The 20,489-nt window shown below is 35.6% G+C and overlaps 1 protein-coding gene across 1 annotated transcript in view; it reads right to left on the bottom strand.

The window, feature by feature from the left end:
- The window catches only part of NDFIP2 (Nedd4 family interacting protein 2), a 69,293-nt gene that overhangs the window by 32,209 nt on the left and 16,595 nt on the right, over positions 1-20,489 (bottom strand). Inside the window, exon 2 of the mRNA XM_032402791.1 lies at positions 3,654-3,819. Coding sequence (XP_032258682.1) covers positions 3,654-3,819 — 166 coding nt within the window. The remainder of the gene's footprint in view (positions 1-3,653; positions 3,820-20,489) is intronic.

Consider the following 20,489-nt stretch of genomic DNA (forward strand, 5'->3'; position numbering starts at 1 on the left):
CCTGAACTCCAGGTCCTGGGATCAAGCCCCATGTCAGGCTCCCAGCTCAGCAGGGAGTCTGCTTCTCCCCCTCCCTCTGTCTCTCCCTCTGCTTGTGCTCTCTCTCTCAAATGCATAAATAAAATCTTTAAAAAAAAAAAAAAAAACTATTCTAAAGCACAGAAAAATGAGAAGCTTCCTAATTCATGCTTTGTTGTTTCCACAAAATTTATACTAAAACCATAAGGATAGTACATAAAGATCCCACTAATAAAACTATAAAACTTCTAAAAAAAAAAAAAAAAAATTAACAAATCTAAATCCAGAAGAGATTAGAACACAGTGACAATTTATTCTAGGAATACAGAAGCTGATTGGCTTAGCACTGGGCGTTATACGCTAACAATGAATCATGGAACACTACATCAAAAACTAATGATGGAATGTATGGTGATTAACATAACATAATAAAATTTAAAAAAAGGAAAAAAAAGAAATCTATTAATAACATATTTAATTACATCAAAAATTACAGGAGAAAAAACATGTAATTTTGTGATAAGGTCCCAAAAAGATGACTTCAAGGTTTCTGGCCTCCTGGAGCCATTTACTGAAATGAAGAGTGACAAAGGAAAAGGTCTGGTGATGGGGGAAAAGGCAGTAGACAGCTGTGACGGTGCTGAAACTTAACTCTATTCTTTGAAACTCTTCCTATCAAGAGGAGGAGACTAATTCCTCAATTGTCCTGAATGAAGACTAAACTTAGTGATTCACTTCTAACAAACCAAATGTGGCAGATGTGACACTGTGTGATTTCTGAAGCAGTGCAATAACAGGTGATATAGCTTCTATCTGGCTTTCAGAATGCTTGTTTTTGGAACCCAGCCTCCATTCAGTGAGGAAGCACAGGCCACAATAAGAGGCCACATACAGGTGTTCTGGCCAACAGTCCCAGCTGAGGCCCTAGTTGAAGCCTGCATCAGCTGCCAAATATGTTAATAAGGAAGCCGTCAAGGTGACTTGAGCTCCAGATCACCGGAAGACGATAACCACATGAGATCCTGGGAGAAAAGTGCATAATTGAGTCTAGCCTACCGCAAAAACCATAAGAACTAATAACAATGTTTGCTATTGTACTCCATTTGGCTTGTTACACAGCAGTGGCAATGGTGGCCACAACAAAAAATTACAATTTCAATCTTAGCATTCCATCATTCAAACACAAGCATCAGCAAAACAACTAATTTTCTTTCTTCAAGACTATCATCAAATAGATTTTTTTTTTTTTTAAATCTAGGGTAGCAAATTCACTGAACTATATTCTGGAAACTTACAGAATAACGAAGAAAATTTAGCCCATAATAAATTTTAGCAAGCACTAATCCAGCTATTTAATCCAAAGACAAATAAAACTACTATAAATCAATATAAAAACTGTCAAACAGTCCGTCAAACTGGGCACTAAAAAAGCATATTGATCAAATAAACATTATATGCAAATAAAAGGAGTAAGCATTTGCTAATTTATTAGTGAGAACACCTTCATAAAGAAAATGATTTTCAGTAACTGCATAATATTGTAAATGAAAATAGTAAATGGTTTGGTCTTTTTACACAACCCATATGGTCTAGATAAAATCTGTAGAGGCAGAAATGGTAACCAGAGAAAGCTGGCAAGGGTTTAAGAGAATAATGATACTAATTACAGAATAACAAATAAAGATGAAATACTCTAGTGAAGAGTTTTTTAATATTAAAACATTTTTTATAACAGATTTAAAAAATGTTTCAAAATGAATATATAAAATATTTAGAGGTTATTTATAATAGTACACAAAAACATATTTTAAATGTTTTTTTTAATTATATAATGATTAACTTCAAGAAACAAGTGCTGGTGAGGATGTGGAGAAAAAGGAACCCTCATGCACTGCTGGTGGGAATGCAAACTAGTGCAGCCACTCTGGAAAACAATATGGAGGTTAAAAAAATTAAAAATAGAACTACCCTGGGGTGCCTGGGTGGCTCAGTCTATTAAGCACCTGCCTTTGGCTCAGGTCACGATCCCAGGTTCTTGGGATCGAGCCCCGCATCAGGCTCCCTGCTCAGTGGGGAATCTGCTTCTCCCTCTACCTCTGCTGCTTCCTCTGCTTGTACTCTCTCTCTCTCTCTCTCTCTTTCAAATAAATAAATAAAATCTTCAAAAAAAAAATAGAACTACCCAATCCAGTAATCACACTGCTGGGTATTTACCCAAAGAATATGAAAACATTAATTCAAAAGGATATATACACCCCTGTGTTTATTATAACATTATTTACAATAGCCAAATTATGGAAGCAGCCCTAGTGTCCATCGATAGATGAGTGGATAAAGAAGATACAATACACACACACACACACACACACAAATGGAATATTACTCAGCTTTTTAAAAAAGAATGAAATCTTGCCATTTGCAACAAGATGGGTGGAGCTAGACTGTACAATGTTAAGCAAAATAAGTTGGCCAGAGAAAGACAAGATACAAGAGAATTTCACTCATATGTGGAATTTAAGAAACAAAACAAAGGAAAGAAAACACAGAGACAAAAAAAACAGATTACCCATAGAGAACAAACAGATGGTTAGCAGAGGGGATGTGAGTAGAGGGATGAATGAAATAGGAAGGGGATGAAGAGTACACTTATTATGATGAGCACTGAGTAAAATACAGAACTTTTAAATCACTGCATTGTAGGGGCGTCTGGGTGGCTCAGTTGGTTAAGCGACTGCCTTCGGCTCAGGTCATGATCCTGGAGTCCCTGGATCGAGTCCCGCATCGGGCTCCCTGCTCGGCAGGGAGTCTGCTTCTCCCTCTGACCCTCCCCGCTCTCATGTGCTCTCTCTCATTCTCTCTCTCAAATAAATATATAAAATCTTTAAAAAAAAAAAAAAAAAAAATTACTATATTGTATACCTGAAACTAATACAACACTGTATTATAACTATATATACTGGAATAAAAGTAAAAACTAAAAAATAAATTATATGATGATTAACTTAGCAGTACTGGGAAAATATAAATTGTGACCAGAGAAATAGATAAGGGTAATTCTTTAGAATGACCTGAGAGGATAAAATGAATAATAGGAAGCAGGAAACACTGCCTTGTGTCCAGGAATTATTACCATGTATATATGGTTATATTATGTAGACTCTTCACCTCCGTTCACACATACCACATTCCCACTCACACTCAGCATTAGTAACACCTTGCTTTATAGCTATGTAGGTAGATATACACAAACACAAATATATACGTATATATAGATATATATACCACATAGGCATATATCTATAGATAAATGTATATCTATATATACACATAAATTCATATACATATACACACATTTATTTATTTCTTCCAAAAGGAATATGCCACTCCACTGGAAACAGATTCTAGTAAGCATAAGAAAGTTTACACTTTTAATTTTTTTGAAAACAATAGGAGACTAGTAATATATGAGTAAATATTTTATAAACTATCCTTTGGAAAACCTTTTTGAAACAAAAATCATAAAACCAGGAAGCCTTTAAGAGACTCTATAATTAAATAAAACCATACTGGTTTAAAAAAAAAAAAAACTTGAGTCACTAAAAATATTACTAGTTATTTCATACTAAAAATAATACCTGAAGTTGTAGGTACTTCCACAGTAATACTACTATAAGGTGGAGGAGAAGAGTCCGTTTCAAGTACCGATGCTGAAGGAGCAGTCTGAACGCTCTGCGGTGCTGGATTTGAAGTTGATGGTTGCTCTACAGCAGATGACTCTGAATTATCTTCTTCATTGTGAAGCTAAGAGAACAACAAAAAAGAAATATTAATGTCATTCTGATTATTATTTTTAAAATTTTTAAGCAAATTTTTAAAGATTATTTCAGGCAAAGAATCACCTTTTAGTTAAAAACAAAGTAAAATAACATTTAAAAAGATGTACAAAATTTGTAAGAGACTGAAGCAGTCATTAAGAAATTCAGATTTGGTAGTTTCTTTACAATAAAAAATGAAGTTCAAATTAAGAATTTATAAAGAAAAACATCATGACTATAAATAGATTCAAATTCATTCAATCCTACAGTAAATACTGACTACCATGTATTAATCACTGTGTACTACAAAGAAAAGCATCTAATAATTAAACCACAATACCATTTCTATTACACTAGTATCTAGAATAATTGAAAATGTAACCTGAATTAATAAAATGAAATAATAATAAACATTCCAAAAATGTAGAATACTCTAAGGAGGTTTTCTCAAGTCCAAAATTTTGGAGTTACTTATAAAGCAAGATGAATCAATGTGTATATAAAATCCTGGAAGATGTTCTTCAACACAACAAATTTATTGAAAGCTCAGGAAGTGCAAGATTTAACTCATTTAATCCTCACAAAAAATCTATAAAATAGAGAACGTTATCCCCATTTGACAGATAAAATGGAGGGGGGGGGGGGGACAACCTTGAAAGTGTAGACACCTAAAGTAACTTGCCAGACATCAAAACAGCTAGGAAGGGTCAGACCAAGAATCAAACCTAAGTGGCAGGGCTATATAGACTTCCTACTTCATTTATAAGTAATCTTTTAAATGCTCATTTGTTAGGAGGTGATAATAACTACATGTAGGCAAGCTAACTGTAGGTCAACCAAAAGCATCAATACTCTAAAAAGTGACTCATCAAAAAGGTACTTAGATATATTTGGAGAAGAGTTATTAAATTTTTTAAGACATTTTTAAATCCACTAGAATCTTGGTTTGAAGAAACACTACAGGCCTTCAACATTATTCAATTTTCACATCTTAATTATTCTTGTACTTTAAGAAAGTCAATGTTAAAAATAATCCCCCAAATAAATTTTGTCACAGAGCAAATCTGTACACACACAAATCTGAGTTTTGTGATGTAGTGGGAAAAAAAAAAAGAGCATGCAAATTCTTGCTCCGCCTTTTAGGAGCTTTGATAAACCCCTGTGCCTCAGTGTCTCTAAGTATAAGTTCTAAATGCAGCCAAAATCCTCACAGAATTGTAAAATGATATTTGGAAAGCATCTAGCATTAACACCTAGCACACAGAAAGCATTTAATAAATACTAGTTTCCTCCTTCTTCCCCTTTAGTTTAATAGACTTAATTTCGTGGCCTGAAATAATTTGGTGCTATCAGTCCAATAAGTGGTCATTCATTTGCCTCTAAAAACATGCAAAGTAAAATTTACTTCACTGCTGTTTGCATTTGTCTTGGTAAGTGATCACCCTAGCACAATACTTCTGTGAGTTCATAAATTATATTTTATCAGAACTGGCATAAACATACCTAAAATCATTTCTCAAGTTAGTAAGACAGGGTTTTTTCCCATAGCACCAAGGTTTAGGTAATAAAATTCACTCACAGAAACTGAATTTTAAGGTTAAACAATCATAAAGTGAATTTTCTATGAGCTTTGTATTTACCTGCAGCAGTTTTCTAAGTTGGCACTACATGACCACCCTCCTGACTAGCTACACTCTGCCTCAGCATCACCAAGCATCTTCCATGTTTCATGTAACAAAGTACCCAGGAGAATTCCTAACTTAGTCATCTTTGATCATACTTCAAAGAGCAAAAATGTTAGATGAGCAAGTTAAGGCAAATAAAAGTAAAGTATAGATATATACTTAGCATTATCAACTAAACAATTAACAGTGATGGTATCAAAAAAAGGAAATCACTGTTCCATCTCTTACCCTTAATGCTGCAAATGTGGATGAACTGTACTAAAGAAAAAGATCCTGTATGACAAAATAGCTCTCCCCTGGTTCCTCACAAGAAATACTCTCTACCATATCAAATACATAAATGTGCTCCCCAGAATGACCAACTCATTTTTAAAACCTTCAAAATGTATTCAGGGGCGCCTGGGTGGCTCAGTCGGTTAAGTGGCTGACTCTTGATTTCAGCTCAGGTCATGATCTTGGGGTCCTGGGATCGAGCTTTCCCCCGCCCCAACTGGGCTCAGCAGGGAGTCTGCTTGAGGATTCTCTCTCTTCCTCTGCACCCTCCCCTTGCTTGCAAGCTCCCTTTCTCTCTAAAATAAATAAATCTTTAAAAAAAAAATGTATTCAAATAACTGCAATAAAAAGAGTAATTACAGAGGGGCACCTGGGTGGCTCAGTCAGTTAAGCGTCTGCCTTCAGCTCAGGTCGTGATCCTGGGTTCCTGGGATCAAGCCCTGCTACGGGCTCCCTGCTCAGCAGGGAGTCTGCTTCTCCCTCTCCCTCTGACCCTGCTCCTGCTCTCTCTCTCTCTCGCAAATAAATAAATAAAATCTTTAAAAACAAAAAAGAGTAACTACAGATACTTTTACATATGATCTCAGAAGTAAAGCTTTGGTACTTGTAAAACACACCCTAAATTATTTCAACTGCCCTATCTCACACTTCACAGTTTTATTTTTAAAAAATTATAATACACAGTGAACATCTGCCATGTATCAGCAGTAAAACCCAATAACTCAGTCAATAATCTCTACCCACTGTAACAGAGAACTTCCAAAAGTCAACTTTTTAATTTTGATATCTTTGGTGCCTCTATAAATTAACCTACTTTGGTTGTCTTTCAACTAAATTCATTCAAAAGTTCAAATCAAACTACATGTCCATCAAATTAAACAATGCCCTCTGTGGAAATTTTTCCTTAATCATGCTGTGCAATGGTTCTATTTTACATTCTTTCAGGATTATCATAAATAGCAAAAAAAGGGGGGGCAGAGATAAATGTGGTGGGAACTACATATATACAATAATGAATGTGGCTCTGTGTCCTGTCCACACATCACCTCAAAAATTATCTTCCTAGCTTGTTCTATTTTTGAGCCTCCTGGAAAAAACATGGGCAACAGCACATGAAAACTAAAATATGTCTTCACTATAGTAACCAGGGTGACGAAAAGTTGCATATAGAGCCACCATTTTTTAGCCTGAAGGATAAAAGGATGACAAGAGGGCTGGCTGTCTTAAATCTATCTGTAGTTCGTCTTTGCTTGATGTATATCGATTACTTTTAATGGTAAGAAAACCATAAGCATTATGATTAAGTCTGGCTGGAAGTCCAGCCTTCCCATGTATAAACTACAGTTTCGTTTCCTTTAATTGTCAGCTCTCCTTTGCTGTAGCACTTCATTCTATCTTAAGATGATAAAAGATTAATAACTGTAAGCTTTGCTTTTGAGAAGCCAGAGACCTCACTAAATGTTTTCTAAACACACCCAAATGAGAATGTATGGATGTACTATAAAGTGTTGTTCAACGAGCAGTGTTTGAAAAAAAAAAAAATTTTAAGTTGTTAAAAAAAAAAGGTATGTGAAGAGCTAATGTATTTTGTATACTGCCATATTCTGACTACATTTAGTACCAGAAAACAAAACTGAGAAGAACAGTTCTAGTTGCAAGGAGTTAAATTTTAACTAAATAAAAGACCTTTAAAATTTTAATTAGATCTTTTTTTTTTTCATTAGATCTTTTAAATTATTAGAACACTAGATTTTCTGTAGGGCAACAAATACCTTCAGGCAGATTTTAGATGGCAAGGCTGCTGTATAACTAGGATGACCATTACAGCTGTTTTTCCCAGGACAGTCCTACTTTACACCTATTATTTCAGGGCACCACTCAATTTAGCATTTTCTCCACCCCTTTCATTCTCAAGAAAATTGAATGGTCAACCTACATATAATGGGATTTTTGCCCTTTGTATGATATTAATAGATAACAAGGGCTCCTTTAAACTCTAAGATGATAAGGCTCTAGTGAAAACCTATGGTAGTCTCTATCATTCTATGTTGGTTTATTTAACACCTAAATTAGAGGAAAAAACAGATTAGAGTTGCAATAAAATCAATTGGTAGAGTTAATCTACCCATTTTAATCACCCAAGAAGAAAGTGAGCTATCTTATCTATGCTGCTAGGGAAAGGTAACAGCAGGAGCTAAGAAATCCCTGCAGAGAGCCCAAGTGATCTAAACCAATATGCTCAGAAGATAGGTTCCCACAAAGCACTGCTGCTTGGCAAATGAAGCTAGATTTTCTACCAATAAAACTAAATTACAGCAGTCTTCCTAATGTACATAAACATACTATTAAGTAAATTAACAGAACTGCCTTAGTTTTAGGGATATTTCTACTAAAACTTCACTGTCTCTGGACATTTTTCCACAAATGAAAGCTAGCTTATGATAAAGCAAAAATATAAACAATTAGGGAAGACTGTATAAGCAACAAATGAATATTAATTAAAAAGAAACTGTGAGTTGGCAATCATGCCTAGTTTTCAGTTTCTTCTCTTTAAAGTACAGAATTCTGGTTTGGCTTTATATTTCATATTATAAATATATTTCTGCAAGTAAAACCTTTCTTCTTAGTATGAAAGAATATCATTATTTCATGGTGCTCCACAAAAAGTACCATGAGCTCCAGATGCTCCACCACCTGAACAAGTCTGCAAAACAACTGTTTAAAACCAAGTGTCATCAGATATTTTATCAAGGCACAACTAAGCGGTCTTTTAAATAAATAAGGGTTGTTTCATTTTAAAATTGCTATTGTCTGCTCACAACATATCAACTGAAAAAAAAAAACACACACACACAAAAGAGTATATACAGTGTAACTGAATGTTTAAAATAGTGAGAGATATTATTTGTGTAATACATATATGCAATCAAAATTTCTGGAAAGATAAGCAAGAAACAGGAAAGAGCTGTAGGTGGGGAGAGAGACTTCATCGTTCTCTACTACTTGAATTTTTCACACTAAACATAATTTGAAATTTCTAATTTTTAATAAACCCAAAATGCAAAAAAATGAAATCTCTAGTTTCTGGCTTGGTGTATCTCAGAAGCAATGAGGTAATAAGGGTAAGCATTGTATTCTATGATAAAAAGCTTTCTCCAACTTAAATTTTACATAATATCATTACAATAGCTCCCTGGGGTTTATGTATACGCAATTTTCTATTAAAAATAACACAACCTGCAATTATAGTCAAAAAATATACATTTGAAGAATGTAATACAGAATCCGTATCTGTTTTTTTAAGGAAAAATAAGGAGAGGGATAATTAATGGGACAATAGAATGATTAAAGAACAGAAGACAAAATTTATCCTGCCAGACTAGACTGCTTCTCTGAGCTTCAGACCTGTACATGCACTTGTTAATATTAATTCATATATATGTTCAATTCTTTCCCTTCAATACCACACATTCCATGCCTAGTTAACTTGTACACATCATTCAGATGTCAGATTAAAATCAAGTTCTCACAAAAGCTTTTCCTGTCTCCCAAAAGTAGATTAGGACTCTAGTGAGCTAAATGAAAGGGGGGAAATCGAAGGGGGAGATGAACATGAGAGACTATGGACTCTGAGAAGCGAACTGAGGGTTTTAGAGAGGAGTGGGGTGAAGGGATGGGCTAGCCCAGTGATGGGTATTAAGGAGAGCACGTATTACATGGACCACTGGGTGTTATACACAAACAATGAATCATGGAACACTACATCAAAAAAAAAAAAAAAAAAAGATTAGTAGGACTCTGATGTAATCTTAAAGCACCCTATTCTTCAGAGTACCTATCACAGCAACTATTATTTATGTAATCATTCATTTACAATCTGTTTTCCAAGCTGCATAAGAGTTTTAAAAAAAAGTGGAGGATCTGTCTTGTTGAACACTATCAAAATAAAATAATAAAAAAAAAGAAATGCAAGATATGTCCAGTCAAAGAGTGTAAAATGGAAGCCTCGAGAGAGAATAACCTTGCTAACCTATGTACTTTGAAGTCTTTAAGAGCTAGTTACTAATTAACTAAGACAAAGGACAAAAAGTTGGAGCATATTTACAACCCAAAGACCAGCAAAGAACAAAGAAGCTAAAGAGATGGGATAAAGATTTTATAAATTTCTATTTTCAAAAGCACTTACCCTCCGGTTAAATTCCTTTTTATATGCTAAAGTTGCAATGTAAATATACTAGACCCTAAGATTCCCTCTTTAATATGAAGGGTTATATTTTTTTTAAGATTTTATTTATTTATTTGACAGAGAGCACAAGTAAGCAGAGTGACAGGCAGAGGGAGAGGGAGAGGGAGAAGCAGGCTCTCCGCTGAGCAGGGAGCCTGACGCGGAGCTCAGTTCCAGGACCCTGGGACCATGACCTGAGCCAAAGGCAGACACTTAACCGACTGAGCCACCCAGACGCTCCAATTTGAAGGGTCCTATAGGGTACCCTCATTAGTTGCATTCATAGCTCTTTAATTAATAACAAATGTGTGACCTAATTCTTAAATTGTTATAAATAAGATTTTTTTCAAAATTCTATTTAGCTTACACAGATCTTACCTAATATGTACCTATTACAAATGTGTCCTACAAGTCTATCTCCTTATCAATACGTCATTATGATCTTAACACAGACTATTAACAGCTTGCTTGATCTCATAGTCCTCAAAAAAAAGGGGGGGGGGGGACAGAAGGAGAGAAAAATACTTGAGTGTGCTGGATTGGTGCGTTCTCATTACTTTCCTTCATCTCAGGAATCATTTCTATAATTTGTTACTTTCTTTCATCTAAGGATGTCGGTCTTCAGGGCACTGCTTGTCAGCCTTCACATACCTTCTCAAAGTCTCCTATCTAACAATCTAGCTCACTTCAATTTAGTGTGAAAAGACCATAATATATGCCATAAATGTCTATACAGTTCATCAGAAGAAGATGTTCAGCCTCATATTTGCAGTTTTATACCAAAATATGTTACATGTAACAATATTTTAGGTTTGCTTTATAAAGGTTGCTTTTTTCAATGTCCGGCCACTAACTTGAATTTCTGTCTCTATAGTATCTTGACTTCATCACAAGTAGCTTTTTGAGATCTGTTAGTGATTATACTGTGGTCTTAAGCATTTAGGGTATCTGTGGTAGACATGTGATTGTCTTTCTAAAATCTCTTCCATCCCTCTTTCATTACAGATTCACAGTAATTTAGGTAGGATGGAACCTACCCCACTCAAGGACCAGACCCTGACTGACTAGACTACATCAGTCATCAGTCAGGATGATTCTCTCCTTTGGCAAGCAACTGGTTCCCAACCAGCATGGACTTCCTGCTGGGCAGGGTGCCTGCGGCAAGGGTGGGCAATAAGATAACCTAAGATGATCCACTTAAAGTATACCCAAAGCTGTTGTAAATGGTGGGGGGAGAACTGATGACTAGAAAAAAACAGATGCAGTTGGGAGAAAGAGGAGACCCTCTTCTCCTTCCTTAACACAGCTGAGGAAACACCCATAGCACTTTTTATTATTCGTCTAGAGTAACACAGATAATAATTCCTGAGACAAATCCGCCTTCCATTAAATTATGCTGAGGGTTCTAGAGGGGAGGGGGCTGGGGGGATGGGTTAGCCTGGTGATGGGTATTTAAGAGGGCACGTATTGAATGGAGCACTGGGTATTATACGCAAACAATCATGGAACACTACATCAATCAATTATGCTTTTTTTTTTTTTAAAGATTTTATTTATTTATTTGACAGAGAGAGAGATAGTGAGAGCAGGAACACAAGCAGGGGAGTGGGAGAGGGAGAAGCAGGCTTCCCACTGAGCAGGGAGCCCGATGTGGGGCTCGATCCCAGAACCCTGGGATCATGACCTGAGCCGAAGGCAGACGCTTAACGACTGAGCCACCCAGGCGCCCCAATCAATTATGCTTTCTTAGAAACAAAGATGCACAGCAATTCCAGCATTTAAGATTTCCTTAAGTGTTGGGGTGCCTGGGTGGCTCAGTCAGTTGAGCAGCTGCCTTTGGCTCTGGCCATGATCCCGGAGTCCTGGGATCAAGCCCCGCATCGGGCTCCCTGCTCAGCGGGAAGCCTGCTTCTCCCTCTTGCGCTCCCCCTGCTTGTGTTCCCTCTCTCGCTGTCTCTCTGTGTCAAATAAATAAATAAAATCTTTAAAAAAAAGTTTGCCATCTAAACTAAATGATAATTGTGAATAATTTTAAAATGAACATGGGAGTGCAGATATCTCTTAGAGATCTTAATTTCAGTACTTTTGAATATATGCCCACAAGTCAAGACTGCTGGTTCATATGGTAGTTCTACTTTTAATTCTTTGAAGAATCTCCATACTGTTTTCCACAGTGGCTGCATAATAATAAAATAAGTAAATATAAAATATAAATATAAATAATAAAATAGTAAGATCTTTAAAAAAAGATTTCCTTAAGTGTCTTAGGGATCATAATTTAGAAACTCCAATGGAGAAGGTAGTCCTATGCATTTTTAAAAAGCAGGAAAAAAATTTTAATGTTTTAATTGATGAACTATTCAAATCCTCGGTTTTCAAAATATTCCAATGGTCTGATTTTTACAAGCTAACATACTAGTATTCTATCTAACATAGGCATTGATAATATAATGATAATATATTGCCATTGATAATATAATGGTAACTTGTAGTGAAATGTTTTATTCCTGTTTCCTTAATCAAATTAAATAAGAACACACTAATAGATTTTCTGATTTGCACGCACCAAAATAAGTCAGCAAATGTGGTATCTGGTAAAGTTTAAAAAGCAAAACTGGCTAAGGAGTATGCTTTATAATAAAGAACTGAGATCTCAGACATTAAAATAAAAACATCAAGATACATGTCATCAGACATGAAATAAGCCCTTCTGGCAATCAGAATATGAACATCAAGAGCTTTTAAAAGCAAAACTATTTAGGCACAAAAATGAAAAACAAGAGCTAATAAATTCTAATTGCAACTATTTCCTTCCAGGAAACTACCTCTTGCAAGTTTGTACTGTGCTTCATGATGCCCTGAGGACTTAGAGATCCTTGGGAACCTCTAATTAGATTTGGGAATGTTTCTACCTTCCCAATCAGATTATAACTTTCTGAAATTTAGGAAGTATGCTTTATTCATCCTGGTATCTCCTAAAACAGTTACCCGAGTTTAGAGCTTCCAATAGACTTCACATAAAATACACTGTCTTCCATGCCTCCCAAAGTTCTTCTTCTATCAAAATGGGGTAGGGAGCCTAGTCAACTAATGGATGCATACTGACCATCTCAAGATCAAGAATCATCCTCATTTATTTCTACATTTTCCTCGGTGCTTTATACATAGTGGAAACCTGAAATATTTATTTAATCATTCAACTTTATGGGCACTCACCATAACTTAATAAGCAAATGTTGGGCCCAAAAGCTTACTAAATCAAACCATGTTTAAAAAAAAAAAAAAAATCACTGAAATTATACATCCTAAACAAGAAAATAAATTCCAACTCCACACACCCAAGTCTTTAGAACAACTACACTAGAGACAGCCCTTCTTATCACAGCTAGATAAGACAGCCAACAACTGGGGAGCCTGGGTGGCTCAGTCGGTTAAGTGGCTGCCTTTGGCTCAGGTCGTGATCCCAGGGTCCGGGATCGAGTCCTGCATCGGGCTCCCTGCTCAGTAGGGAGCCTGCTTCTCCCTCTCCCTCTGCCTGCCTCTCTGCCTACTTGTACTCTCTCTCTCTGTCAAATAAATAAATAAAAATCTTTAAAAAAAAATTTTTAAAAAGATAGCCAACAACAAAGAAAGTCACAAAAATCACAAGCAGCTATCCTCTCCCACAACAAAATCAATGAGTTAGCAAAGTTAAGGTCACTGAGGTCACTGAATTAGAGATAAACTACCTGAGACTCTGCATACACTGATAGAAGAAGCATCAGTGACTTAGAGCACAGAGCAGTAACAAATAGTCATACACAAGATTTTTATTCAGCAAAAAATAATTTACTACAAAAGAATATAGGTACAAAACCAAAAATAGGTCATAAAGGGGGTGATCTTTTGATAAAGGTTAGTAGAAATGAAAACTCTAGGAAAACAAACTTTATTGGACAAAATAAGTAAAACAGTATTACATGAGGAATATAAATTATTAATAAAAAAAAGAAAATATTCCTAATAAGGAAAAGAGCAAAAACTGTTAGAAAGGATAGAGTTGGGACTCAAACTAATTAAGAGTCTGAATTCACTCAACTGCCTTGAAGAGCAGTTTGGCAACTCCTAGGAAGGCTGAAGGTGTGTAGGATGCAATAATTCTACTTCCAGATATCAACGCTAGAAAACTCTCACACTTGGACATTAAGATACATGTACAAGAATGCTCACAGCAGTACTATTTGTAACAGCAAGATGAAAACAGCTGTCTGCCAGTAGAAAATGAGTATTATTCCATGATTTTATAACACAATTCAATATTTTAAATTGATAAATCAGATCTGTATGAATCATCCTAGACCAATCTTTAAAATATGCTAGATGAATAAAGCAAACTGGGAAGGTATAAAACAGCAAAATACTGTAATAAATACATTTTCACATAATCTAAAACTAAAGTATTTTATGTAGTAAAAACATTCACAAAAATTATATAAATCAACTTCAAGATAGCGTACAAGGGGGCGCCTGGGAGGCTCTGTCATTAAGTGTCTGCCTTCGGCTCAGGTCATGATTCCAGGCCCTGGCATCGATCCCCGCATCGGGCTCCCTGCTCAGCAGGAAGCCTGCTTCTCCCTCTCCATCCCCCCTGCTTGTGTTCCCTCTCTCACTGTGTGTCTCTCTGTCAAATAAATAAAATCTTAAAAAAAAAAAAAGCGTATGAGGAAAAAGGGAGGGGCATGAATGTAAGGCTTTAAAATTATCTTTCTTTTAAAAAAAGTAAAGGAAAAAAAATATTCAAAACCTGAAACACATATGGCAAAATGCTATTATCTCCATTTGCCATTATCTCCACAGTGGATATAAAACTATCTTTTACATTATTTTCTGTACTTTTCTTTATATTTGAAATGTTTCATAATTTTAATGTTTACATTTTAAAAAAAAGTTGAGCTAGCCGTCTTCCATGTATAATTTACAACACCCATGACTCCTTGAAAAAAAAAATTACTTCATAATGAAAACCTGACAATCAGAAATGAATCAAAGAAAAAGAAAAGATATGGTGGCTAGCACTGAATCCTATTAAATACAGAACTAATGCTAAATATAGAGCTAAAGACTAAATAGCTGCTGGCAAACAGAAAGGAAACACACACCCTGAAAAAGTAAAAATATCCGCAACATAAAAATCAGGAAACGGGGAAAAGAGATGAAAGTAATCACTCACCTCATCTATCACAGCAGGGATTTACTCTCTAAAATCTAAAATTATGTTTTAATTTTAAATTAAATTAAAATTTAAATTAAAACATACCGTTTTTTAAATTACCAAGTTCCTACTGGTTTTTGTATTTTTTATTTTAGTGAAATCTTACATAACCTAATAGGCTCTGTTAAAGAAACCTTTATCTAGAATTTAACAGTTCTTTAAGATGTTTTTCCTTGGTATTAAATTCAAACAAAATCATATTTCTTGTTTTCATTTTTTAAAACAGCATAAATAGCATTATCCTGTTTTTATAACATTCTTCCTTTCTATAAGCACAAATGAAATTATGTTAGGTGCTAACCTATTTCTGGTTGGTAAGTTATGAATGCCTAGATTGCTTCTTTCTTTGTATTTATACTGTCTGTATTTTTAAAAATAAGTATATATCACTTTTTATAAAAATTAAAAAGGTCATTACAAAAACACATTTAAGACTACACCCAAACAGAGGCGCCTGGCTGGCTCAGTCATTAAGCGTCTGCCTTCAGCTCAGGTCATAATCCCAGGGTCCTGGGATCGAGCCCCGCATCGGGCTCCCTGCTCAGCGGGAAGCCTGCTTCTCCCTCTCCCAGTCCCCCTGGCTTGTGTTCCCTCTCTCGCTGTGTCTCTCTCTGTCAAATAAATAAAATCTTAAAAAAAAAAAGACTACACCCAAACAAACTAACCAGAAACTTAAAACAGGATTCTTTATAAAGCTGGTCATCACAGTTTTATGATAACAGAGAACTGTAAACAATCTAGTCGTCCAAAATAATATAAACACACAGTATCAATACAATGGAACACTATGCAGCCATTTAAGATGGTGTTTCTAACAGGATACTTAATGACATAAGGAAATGATCATGATATTGTATTAAAGAAGTAACAGGGCACCTGGGTGGCTCAGTTGGTTAGGCGTCTGCCTTCAGCTCAGGTCATGATCCCGGGGTCCTGGGATCGAGCCCTGCATTGGGCTCCCTGCTCAGCGGGAAGCCTGCTTCTCCCTCTCCCACTCCCCCTGCTTGTGTTCCCTCTCTCGCTGTTTCTCTCTCTGTCAAATGAATAAATAAAATCTTAAAAAAAAAAAAAAAAAGTAACAAAATTGTGTGTCTGCTAAATCATAAATTATTCTATTCTTAGGTAAGAAAAAGTTTCAAAATGACAGCTTACAAAATTGGCAGCATGAGTGCTTGCAAACTCCATATTTTTTGTTTCTTTTTTACTTTTCCATTTTTTCTAAGTTCTCTAGAACTGACATGAAAGTAAGAAACATTCTTTTTTGTTCTTAATGTAAGACACAATGTGATACATTAAAGAGATTTCCATCTATGCCTAAAGGAGTAAGTTTCTATAAGTTAGAAAACTTGACACTGCAAAATTTCTCAAAGATACTGAAAGAAAAAAATCACCACAGACTCTACATCCATTCAATAACCTTTTATAACCATTATCTTTACAAGAAAAGAAAGTCAGGCACATAAACCCTGATATGATGATGTTTGTTATTTTCTATCAATCAGTTAACAGTACTAAATAAATATCAACATGTATCCATTTTAGTGTGATGATTTTCTAATGAAACCCATTTTAAAGGTCAAAATGACTCATAAGGGCTTTTTTTTTTGTCTCTTCTTCATCTAACAGAGTTTTCTTCATGGTGTCGTTTTGCCTTTGCTAATCACATTACATATTCATCTACATAATCTACAAAGGCATTCTGTTTTCACAGTAATAGTATCTACTCCTTAGTACTCCAGTTGTAAGGATGGCACACTAACATTGTCAGCAACATGCCACCGATGTTCCAACTGTTATTCAACAACCCAGCTGATAAAGGACTCTGCAAACTTTCCACAAACAACTCCATGAGAAAATGCTCATTAAGCACCCAGTACAGCAGTAGTAAGATACTGTGGCAATAATGTTGTGTTGGTCAGTCTGCTTCCATTACAGCCCTATGTGTAAGTGTAAACAGTACTTCCTCAATCCAAACCAAACTCTAGAAATCAGATACTTCACATTATCTAGATGCTATATGGTAGGAAAGTACAAACATGATGGGGACATATTAAAGGACATAGAAGGCGATACAAGAGGCACCCACTGGTCAAATCTGGGATGAGCTGAGCCTCATAATAAATGATAACAGCATCGGATTATAACCAGGAGAATAAAATAAGAATCCCATTAATTCATACTGATATAAATAAATAAATAAATTGGAGGAAAGGAAAATGTTTCTTTATAGAATTCTAAATAAATGTAGAAGAAATGACAGAATTAGGAAATCACCATTTGACAACTACCACAGTTATAACTATTTTTCAGGCAATTAATAACCAATAAATTCTAAAGCCAATGGGTAAAAAGTATAATTAGAAAAAAAAAATGGAGGGGCGCCTGGGTGGCTCAGTTGGTTAAGCGACTGCCTTCAGCTCAGGTCATGATCCTGGAGTCCCTGCATCGAGTCCCACATCGGGCTCCCTGCTCGGCGGGGAGTGTGCTTCTCCCTCTGACCCTCCCCCCTCTCATGTGCTTTCTCTCTCTCATTCTCTCTCTCTCAAATAAATAAATAAAATCTTTAAAAAAAAAAAAAATGGACATTTGTGGGGTATACCACAAAACAGCCAATGCGAATCTTTCCAAAACACTGTCATGAAAGACTAAAAAGATTAGAGAACCGTTCCAGATTAGAAGAGACTAACAGACACAATAACTAAGCACAATATTTAATCTAAAGAACTAATCCTGATATTGTAAAAAATGTATTTTCTTGGGGCGCCTGGGTGGCTCAGTCGTTAAGCGTCTGCCTTCGGCTCAGGTCATGATCCCAGGGTCCTGGGATCGAGCCCCGCATCGGGCTCCCTGCTCAGCGGGAAGCCTGCTTCTCCCTCTCCGATTCCCCTTGCTTGTGTTCCCTCTCTCGCTATGTCTCTGTCAAATAAATAAATAAAATCTTTAAAAAAAAAAAAATGTATTTTCTTTTGCTCTAAAAGATCTTTGGAAAACTGGTGAACTTTGTTTACAGTTTATATTATTATACCACTATTACTTATTTCAATAATTTGCATTGTAGTTTATAAGAGAATGATTTTGTTTTTAGAAAATATACACTGAGACATTTAGACGTAAACGAACAGCATGTCTGCTATTTACTTTCAAATGTTTCAGGAAAAAAACAGTATATGTTTGTATGTGTACATACATATAAAGAGATTATCACAAAGCAAATATAATGTCAAAATTTGAGAAAACTGGGTAAATGGTATACAGGAATTCGTTGCAATATTTTTCCACACTTTTCTGTAAGTCTAAAATTACTTTAAAATAAAATAATTCTTATTTTATTTTAAAATAAAAATTTTTTTCTTTCAGTATCTTTGAGAAATTTTGCAGTGTCAAGTTTTCTAACTTATAGAAAATTAAAATATTTAAAAAAACAAAATGCTATATAATAAGACAATAGAACATATTATATAAAAACCAACAGACTTAAACTCTACAATCCAGCTTCTAACAATTTCCAATCCACTCTTAGAAATCCTGTAGATCATGAAAAACCTCTACACCTTCAGTCACTTTACAAAATGATTTCTCTATATTCAATCAAAATCCAACTTTCCCTGGAATGGTATTATATCCCTCAAAGACCTCTCAAACAAAAGTGTTAATCCTCCCACAGCTCCCCCTTATCTGGGAACAAGAAGACAAGTAAAGTTTTCTTAGATGATGCCAATTCTAGATCAAGAGGCTCTCTTAAAATTCACACTGTCTATACAGCTTGTCAGACGCACTCACATCCCGTTATTACTATTTACAAGGGTCAAAAATCATTCCCCAGTCAGTAAAACTTACAAGCCAGCTCTCTACCACCAATATCATCCCCCCTGCCTTAAATCCTACTATATTACAGGATCACTAAACCAACTTAACACCTAAGCTATAAAACAGGAAGTAATAATATTCAGAGTTGAGTGTTCCAGAGACAACCTCAGTTCACTACCTTCCTGACCTGATGATATTCATCTATTCCTCTTCTACTAAAAAAGATAGCTTTCTACATCTTAGTACGTGCTCACAACCTCCTGGCCTTTACCCTTCTCTTTCCCTTAACTTCCACTAAATCTATTCTTTGGGGCCTCCATTCACTACCATCTGGTTTCACTTTCTATCGTACATAGCCAGGATTATAAAGTGAAAAACTTGCATGACACTCACACTCAATTTCCTAGTTCCTATATCCTCTGATACATCTACCCTATTGAGAGCCAATTTGGAATGAGTCTAACTGCTCTTCTCCTGGTAGAGAGAGGAAAACAAATCACACAATTGTGCCACTACAATTTAGTTTCTGATCCCAGCAGGGCCGTCAGAACGAGTCCTCACCATGGCAGGTGTTTCAGCTCTGCCAATCTATTCCCTACTTCCAATCTTGGAGCTTCCTACTTCACAGAGGAAAACAGGTTTTCAAGCAAAAATTCCTTCAACTTCTCTCCCCTGCATCTCTATATTTAGCATTATGGCATCCATCCTAACATACACTCTTTGCTCCTAAATGCCAGATAACTGTACAGAGAAGATCCTGCCTCCCAAAGAATCGTTTTTGCTTTAAATTATGTCTCTCCTTCCTTTCTCCACTAATTTCTTTTTCTCTACCCACATGGATATTCTATTCATGCCATACTTAAAAAAAGAGAAAAACTGCCATCCGCTAAAAATAAAGGGTTTTTTTTCCCTCTTGTGCTTTTTGAACTATTTCCATCTCTCCTTTCTTTCCTTCAGTGACAAACATCCTAAAAAAGAGAGAGAGACAGAGAGAGAGATCTATTCTTATTCTGCACACTTTTAATTCTCATTTCCTCTCAATCTATTACCAACTGGCTTTCACTCAAAGAACTCTTGCTAAGAACACCTACCTAATTGTTAAATCCAAAAGTCTTTTTTTCAGTCCTCATTATAAGAAAATCTTTAATACATTCAACACAATTGAGTGTACTTCTAATTGGTTTTTCTTTAGCCTCCAGAGAACTATTTCCTTCTGGTTTTCCTCCTACCTCTGACTATTCATTTTGTTTCTTTTGTAGGGGTCCTTATTTTAATCTGCCAACTTTAAAGAGTCTTAGCTAAAACTGAATCAGGAGCTGTGGAGACTGCATCTAACACATAGACTGGATTGAAGCTGGAGAGTGTAATTGGTATGATTTAGTTTCATTTGCAAGGGGATAAGGCAACTAACCCCC

Source organism: Phoca vitulina, unplaced genomic scaffold (genome assembly GCF_004348235.1).
Source record: "Phoca vitulina isolate PV1807 unplaced genomic scaffold, GSC_HSeal_1.0 scaffold5, whole genome shotgun sequence".
NCBI lineage: Eukaryota > Metazoa > Chordata > Mammalia > Carnivora > Phocidae > Phoca > Phoca vitulina.